The sequence below is a fragment of the Acanthaster planci genome, linkage group LG12 (genome assembly GCF_054643075.1).
Source record: "Acanthaster planci isolate LZ-2023a linkage group LG12, COTS_SCS, whole genome shotgun sequence".
Taxonomy (NCBI): Eukaryota; Metazoa; Echinodermata; class Asteroidea; order Valvatida; family Acanthasteridae; genus Acanthaster; species Acanthaster planci.
In genome coordinates, this window is record NC_141788.1 from 3,380,381 (window position 1) to 3,388,717 (window position 8,337).

At 42.2% G+C, this 8,337-nt stretch overlaps 1 protein-coding gene across 1 annotated transcript; it reads right to left on the reverse strand.

Moving 5' to 3' along the window:
• Window positions 1-1,578: 1,578 nt before the first annotated feature.
• On the reverse strand, window positions 1,579-8,301 carry polr2e (RNA polymerase II subunit E). The gene is made up of 7 exons (XM_022231651.2): window positions 7,901-8,301; window positions 6,597-6,685; window positions 5,999-6,118; window positions 4,678-4,843; window positions 3,831-3,889; window positions 3,207-3,285; window positions 1,579-2,286 (listed from the first exon to the last, which is right to left on the reverse strand). Exons 1-7 carry the CDS (start codon window positions 7,955-7,957, stop codon window positions 2,221-2,223), a joined length of 636 nt encoding a protein of 211 aa, XP_022087343.1. The 5' UTR covers window positions 7,958-8,301; the 3' UTR covers window positions 1,579-2,220.
• Window positions 8,302-8,337: the final 36 nt, after the last annotated feature.

Sequence of the window (8,337 nt, forward strand, 5' to 3'; positions counted from 1 at the left end):
AAATCGATGCATTATTTGACATAGAATTTGATTATTAAAATCTTCATGATTGACCGATGGCGGGTGACCAATTACATTGAAGTCTTTGTTCGGACACTTGGCTGGCTCTATTTTACGCGATGTTTCTTGTCTATGTGCGTGTTTTCCCCTCTCTGCCTTTTCCGATTTATTTTCTTTTCCCTTTCTCTCTCTTTTTTAACAATTGATCACAGAAATTCCCTTAGAAACTACTACTTTCGTGCCTGAACATTACGCTGTGCTTTGTTTAAGCACAGACCAGGGTACAGTTAAAGTTTGCGGTGCTTTGCATGATACCCCTAATACGAAATACAACTTTACGCTATACAGTATTTATAAAGTATGTGGAGCTAGATTCTGCATTATATTTTGAGCTTCTACCTATTCAATAGGGAAACAATGGCACATAATTGCATCCTCTGACATTCATGACCAAGGTCTTGGGCATAATACTGGTAAATTATTTTCAGTCTAACATGTTTTGAGATGACCTATTCACGCTGTCGATGGAGTTTGGGGAATTGAAACAACGCACCCAAAGAAGCAGGAAGTCGAGCCCCCAAATAAAAAAATGTCTATTTATTACTGTCTTGAAGGATTACAATAGAAATATGTAAGGTCGTACACTGACATCAACGCTGTCCAGTTTCACTCCCGTTTCGGAACGTTCCCTCTTGATGACTTTTAGTCCTCATGAGTTTGTTAGCCCCCACTTTCTTTCTCATTCAATTTCGCCAAAAATGTCACGAAAAAACAGTCCTGCTCCCTCCAACCCTTTGAGACATATACATATAGGTTTACATAAACTAGCGCAAGGAATTCCGTCTCTGTCGTTGTTAAACTATCGACAAGAAGCTGTTGATTTGTGCCAAATACAGAAATGCTTCAGGACATTGTTCTATAGCTATTTGCCCTGACGGTTAAAAAGGAAATTGCCGGTCTCTTAGAAATGTCAAATAAAGAGGAATTTGGGGACACAAGTTCTGAAATAAACCAAGAAGATTGTTAGTGATTCTAATGACTCAAAAACTCTCCAGAAAAAAGGACCTACCCTTCTGTTCTGACGTACTGTGATGTAGCTTTTGGCACACATTCTGCAGTTCAGGGGGGTTGCCCTATAATCTGCAAGTCCAAAATGTAGCTTCTTTAAAACATTTCTCTCTGCAGCTTCTGTCATAAATGGCCCTGTCTCATTAGATTCAAATACTAAATTGGCCTATTCCGTGTCGGCCTCTAGTTGAGAACCCTGCATTCAAGGTGAAACGTGGACACAAAACAGGGAACATGCATGTCTTCTCTTTCCCCTTTTGGGATGGATTTAAAATTTGTATGTTAATGACTGAGAAAGGGGCTATAGTCTTCAACTCTCTCCCTTTTCTACTATTCGCACCCCCCCACCTTTCTAAAGTTGTCGGATCAATGCATGAATTATAGGTGATTTACCAATCCTTACTTGCAGAAGTAGGGCACTTCAACACTGACGACTGTGAACACAATCGGCAAGCTGCACAAATCACAGTGTATGCTACACATTGAATGAAATTCACAACAAAGTACACGTACTGTCAAAATGGCATTTATTTACAAATGATTTGCCCTTCAGAAAACTCGTAAGCAATGGATAAATTCAGAATGTATCCAGGTAAAGTTATCAACTTGCCAAATCCGATGCCAATGCTTCTCAGAGTGGGGAAAACAAAAAAATCAAACACGAAAAACCCTACAGAACATTTAATACTGGGTTGTATTTTGAGATGCATCATGTGACAAGTAGAAGAACGAAAAATGACAATCTTAGATAGTACAAATTTGTGGAAGGGCTTCTCGTTTAACGAGGGACCCTTGTTCTGACAGTTGCACAAAGAGACTCGGAATACTTCAAGAAGACAAAGAACTGAAGTCACCAAAGATATAACTTGATCATGATTCACTGAAAGACTTCATCAGATAACCATGGAAGTTAGGGGCAGAAAGGAGTAAAGCTTCCTAACTGTGGGCTTGATGGCAACAAAGACAAATGCTCTCTTTGCTCCGGATAACCATCTTCCTCCAATTCAGACAAAAGTCACCCATGCGAACGTCCTGTCGTGCGACCTGTCTACTGTGGGTAGGGGCAACTCTTCTCTAGTTCTTGACGTGGCCGGTTTGCACAGAGTAGCAGGTGCCGGTAAGATGACCAAGACTTTGCTAGTGTCTCGGTTCTCACTGGACAAGACGATACGAGATGTATCTTCCTGCAGTCTCGCTGGGCCTGATGATTTTCACGACCTGAGGGCCGACAAGGACAAGATTTCAGCAGATCCTGTGAATTACAGGCACTTTAACCATATGCTGCCAGGGAACCCGGTTTTGGGTACCTTGGGTTTGTATGCACAGCCGGGGTGCCCGAAATCGGACGAAAGAGCTGGGCCTTGTAACAAAAGACCATACTCAGAACAAAAGACAGAGCTGCTGGGAATTTCCAACATTTTTTCAGTTGTCAACAGCGGAGGAAATCCGTCATTGTTTTGAAAGGTTATACCACTGTCTGTGGCATTCAGCATGAGTGGATTACCAACAGGGACAAAAGCACTCCAGTGCTCCAGGGAAGAGCGATGAAATCTGGTCCCTATTGAAAAGATAACAGCAGCGCACTGCGCCAGTTTCAGAAACAAAAAAAAAAAATTGAATAACACCACACAATCTGGGCTCTTTTTACAAGGCGGCAGGCCTGGTTGAAATACTCTGGCATCAATAGATGTTGTCTGTCAGATTACAGTAGCCACCAGACAGTCACTCGATGGGGTTTAGGCATTCAGGAAAAAAAGATAAGAAGTTTTGAAGATATTTGAAAACCAAAGATGTTGAAAAATCGCCCATCTGTAGGCATGACATTCTTAAAAGCACCCGGCAGCAAGTGGTTAATAGTGTACATGAATTGTTAATGCTTAGGGTGATGTGATGCTCAACATACAAGTGCAAAAACCTTGCTTAAAAAACAAAGGTTACCAGCTCAAACTCTATCTGATGTCATGCTAACCAAAAGACAGCAAAATACGATCCCAAAGCAATATACATCACATGGAGTTTTGGCTGGCTACCTGATTTATTAAGCAATTTTTTTTGTGCGCTTAAGCAAATTTTGTGCTTAAGCAGCTCTATGAAATTGGCCCCAGTTATATTTGTACACTATTTGGTTCTATTCTTACCTGTCCACGCTTAAGTCCAAAATATCTAGCTACGGGGTCTCCTTGTTGAATTCTGGGTAACTGGTGCTCTTTCAGCTTGCTGAGGTCAAAGGTTAAGGATGACTGTGCTACCATTGAGTACCATCGTTTTTTTTCAGAACTCCACATACTCAAGAAAGAGATATATCTACGGTGCTAGCACAAATCTATCTAGTTTACTTGCTACCTCCAACATGAAAAGCTTCAAATCTCAGATGGCAGCTAAGTAAATCTGGTCGCGCCATAGGTACCACAGGATGTGGAGCAATAAATTTCAGCGATTCTTGGGCACAGATTTTTGTCTTTGACGCATTCCCCACTCAAAAAAGGAGAATGTTAAACGAGAGACTATTTCTCTTATCAATACTACAAAGGGATGTTTAAATTCAAAATTGAAATAAATATCCAACAAACTCTTTGCACTGGCTACCATTGCTGGAGCAGTTTTAGTTTCCCCAATTCAGTGACAACAATGTGACATCAGATGCAAGATCACTATACCCTCATTGCCAAAAACAACCTCTACTAAACTTGCTTGTCGCTAACGCCGAGGAGGGCATCATGGATGCACAACTGTGGGCTTCGCACGCAATGGTCAAAGGATACTATCTTGCCAGTAATTCCGCCTTCTCTTCTGTTGTCATGACAACATGCTCAGGCACAAACTGTGCCAAGGGAAAAGTAAAACAATCACTGACTAGCAATGCTGCTACTTGCCAATGTACTTGTAAGCAACCGAAACCACCAATTTCGAATAGTGCTGGATGTACTGTTCTCTGACTAAACTTTCTAATGCTAATCATGAACAGCCATATTCAACAGCTGTGGGGATCACAGGTTTTCAAAACAATTTGAAGCTACCCCGATTTTTAAAAAATTTTTGTGCAAAGAACAGTGCTGACGCACCACATTTTCTCGGTGGACCTATGTGGCAGTTGTTCCGATGACAAGCACTGTTTAAACAGATAATTTACAAGTCAGGGGACATACTGAGTCACTTATTTCGCTTCACCACAAAATACTGGACCACCATAGTTTGAAACAATATTTGATGTGATAACTGGCCTCCATGAAAATGACCCAGAACGTTTTGAATGAAATTACATTTTAAATTGTTTGGTTTGTTGATTTTGATATGTGAATCAATAAACTTTTTAATGAAGACTTAGCATGATAAGGAATGAAAACATGCTGAAAAAATATACAATAGAAACAAAACCAGAGGCTCTCAATGAGCTCAGACACAGTCCTTGGAGATGGACTCGCAGGTCTATTGACACGATCTGTCACTAGTAACAAGGGGACAACAAAAATACCAATGTTTTCCGTTTCAACTGCATGTTTGTCTTCGAGCTGTGTTCAGACCTGATGCCCCGTGACCAAAATTACAATGGATTCAATAACAACACCGAGGACTCTTTTATGAAGGCGGCCGGGGTAAGCCTCGACTCACCTCGTGTTCTGTAATGTTGATGAGCAGTTCAGCTTCCAGGAATTGCTCCAGGACGTACTTGCACTGTGCCATGTCACTCAGGGACTGTTTGGCAGACGGCGTCATTCCCTGCTGGACGACGATGATGGCCCGACTGATGTTCTCGTCCTGCATCCTCTGGCAGTACCTGGAGGGATTGGAAAAAAAAGAAGAAAAAAGCAAATGTTTTCACGTCGGCACTAACTCCTTCATGAACAAGTTGTCTGATGCTGTGTTCCCACAGTTTTACAGTGGCACATAAGTAGTTCCACATTGGGCTGAAATCCCGGGGAGAAACAAATTGTACCTGCACAGATTGCAAACTCTTTGGCTGCAAAGGGGTGAATTTGGCTTTAGTTTTACCATTTAAACAGTCTAATTCTTACCACTTTTAGCACTTGTAGGACTTTTGACGTGGGTATGTCACTGAGACAATGCTTAAAATAACCAAGGCGGCAAGTCAGATCTTTGGGCCATCCAATATGTACATCCTAGTTCACCTTGACCGTAACCTTACAGAGTACATGTACTTTGGCTAGAAACCCTGCCTGACACATCAGTCTGTGTCATTTGTCAAAGTGGCTTGCCTGCCCAGTGTAACAAGATCCAAAAGGTCAACTCTCCTCAAGGCCAAATAGCCTGCCAGTCTGTGCTTGCCGGTCACCACAAGATCCAACAGTGGCATTGTTCAATGGGACTAACTCCCACTGTCTCATCATGGCCAGTTTGTCGGGCTGCTGTTGCAACACTGCACCAGACTTTTACACCTGTTGCACTATGCTGCGTCTGGTAGGGTTAAACATGCGCCCTCATGGACACTGTGTGCAGTGTGACCTCCAAGCTGTTGGTGAATGTCAAGCTTTCTCAAACTGCTCAACCACCTCGGACTGTCTGCGCTGGACTTTTCACCTTCAGCAAGGTGACCTGGTCAGTTTTAGTGAGCAAAGGTTGCCCAGAAAAAGTGAACACTGGACTCAGGAAAAGAAATGTTTCTGAGGCCACGGAGCTTATAAAATTGGGAAGAATAATCACAGTCAATTTTTGAGTCATTCAAGATTACGGCTTTTCTTTCTTCAAACAAAACTTCCCAATATTCCTCCCACTTACATTTAGTAAGTCAATCGAAATATCCATATAAGCTTATCCAAAGAAATAAAGCCCTGAACAACAGTACAGAATGTCAGCCTCAGGGTTTGTGTCTGGAAATGGCTCTATTTTGAGAACTGGCCGAGAGAACCTCACGGCAGACAACAGAGACTCTGGAGATAGACAGACAAGCTCGCTAAACTGCGGCCCAACTTACGCCTTGATGGTCTTGATGCCAACTTTGGGCTCCTCAGGGAAGAAGACGAACATCTGGTCTGTCGGGTCATCGTTGTGGGCGACGAGAATCGTCAGGTCCTTTCTTCCGGGTCTGTCTTCGCTGTAAACAGACACAGCAGGGAGAAAAAGTACAGTCAGCTTTGATTAAAAGACAATCTAAATTGTGATACTGGAACTTGACGGTTTCATTCATTACTTGCTTCACTTTGTTAGTATTACAGTGTTATATTAAATTGACTCTACTTTTTGTCCTCCCTCTAACCTGTGAAATTTAAAACTGTCTTAGTAGAAAATATTCCATTCCAGACTCAAAAGGCATTCTTGTTTGAAACCTTCCCAAATCCTTTAAACTTCGTCACTGTGGAGGAAACCAATGCCGACGGAAGGAGACTGACTTTATTTAAATTTTTAGGATGCATCAACCCCTGTGGGATGCTGTACTACCAGGGCTCATCGTCTCAAATAGTTCAAACTCCTCTAAACTCTCTGATGGATTTTCAAGGATCCGGGAGGATTGGGGCTGAGGTTTACTCTTGGCAGTCTAGTGAAATGACGAAAAAAACATAGCGAATCAGCACCTTGGTTTATCTCCAAATTGATCTTTGAATTGTTCCAGCGTCTGATCCAACTCATCTTGAGTCACCAGGTAGCCTCGGTCATGACACAACTACAAACAAAAACAAGATGCCAGCACAAGAAGTCAACAACTTCAGAAGGGCAGTAACCTGTATGAATGCACTGCTTAGACTGACGACATGTTAACAACTAAAGTAGGGTCCAATGTATCTGTTTTTTTTTTAAGTGTGGATACGGCGAAACTGTGTTTTAACAACGTCCTTGGGACTTCACAAATGACCTTGTTGTAACAAACACCTTGCATTGTCAGTGATAGAAAAAAAGCAAAACAAATACTCGGGACGTAAAACTGTCCTTGTTATAAACATGACTTTGCATCATTGGTGGTCTTTTTATCTGTGTTGGAGTTCAACTTCAAGTCATCGGGTCCAGAGCTGTAACCAATTACACCACAGTCGAATCACAGGTACTGCATGCCGATGACTGTTTCCTGAGCAGTCCAATGTTCGGTAGCTGTACCCACAGTAAGTTGTACAACGGATGTTGCGCCACTCAGGAAACAGTTGTCGACTGGTAGAAAGGCATTGTGGGAAGGAAAAAGGGGCAATGTTTGCTCCTTTTTCCTTCCCAAAATGCCTTTCTACCATTGTGCAAAATTTCCTTCCAACAATGCCTTTCGACCATTGTGCAAAATTACCCATGCAGTATTTGCGATAAGGCTTATGGGACATCGTGGACATCCGGGAGTTTCACAAAATTATGGGTAGCAACTACACCACGCCAGTGAAAACAACTGCAACGACCATGCATGTATGTACTGATCAAAGAAAAGATGGTCCTAACCCGATCCTCAGACTGGCTGGTACATGCGTACGTTGCCATGGTCGCTGTTTTCACAGGGGCAGTAGGCCTACCAGTCATTTTGCGAGAATCCCGGCATGTCAGGATGTCCGCACTGCCCCATAGAGTCCAAGTTACTCGGATTATGTTGCACTACCATGACCAGACCAACACCATCATCACGATCATGATTGTGAATGATTAGATGATGGGCATAGTGGAACGGACAGAACAAAATACACATGGCTAGAGACCTGCAGAAACATGATAAATGAAGGGGCTGTTCATTTTGGATCTCATTTTCCAAACAGGAAACTGTGATTAAAGTCCAACTTTCCAAGATCACTTAAGTTTAAGTTCCACATGTTCAAAAACAAAACAAAACACAGGGCCTACTTGAAAAATATTAGGCCTGGGCCTACTTTTACTTCGGGGACCTAGGCTCCCAATAATAAACAATGGCTACCTGCATAAGAGTCTTTCTGATTCGCCAAAGTTTGTATGTTTCTTCCTCGTCATTCATGTTGGTACGTGAGTATATCTGTGAATTTTAAAACTAGTAAAAGCATGAAAGGTTCAGATCTGAGACTTGCACAACCAGTACGGGCCTATGGCACATATACGCGACAGGCACGTTCAGTTCACGTTTAGCATGGCCCTTTTCCAATACTCGACTTGGGCTCCGTCTGAGGCTTCGTTCCCAAAACTGAAGCGTTTAAATTCAATTTGATTACCGTAATTTCTGACTCTTTTACATCTTATTTGATGTTTTGTGGCACTATTAACCTAATTACTGCGCCTACATCTTCAATGTTAGCTAGTTAAAAACAGTTGAAGCCTGAGACGGAGCCGAAGCTGAGTATTGGAAAACGGCCTAGCCTCATCTACTGCGTTATATGTAGT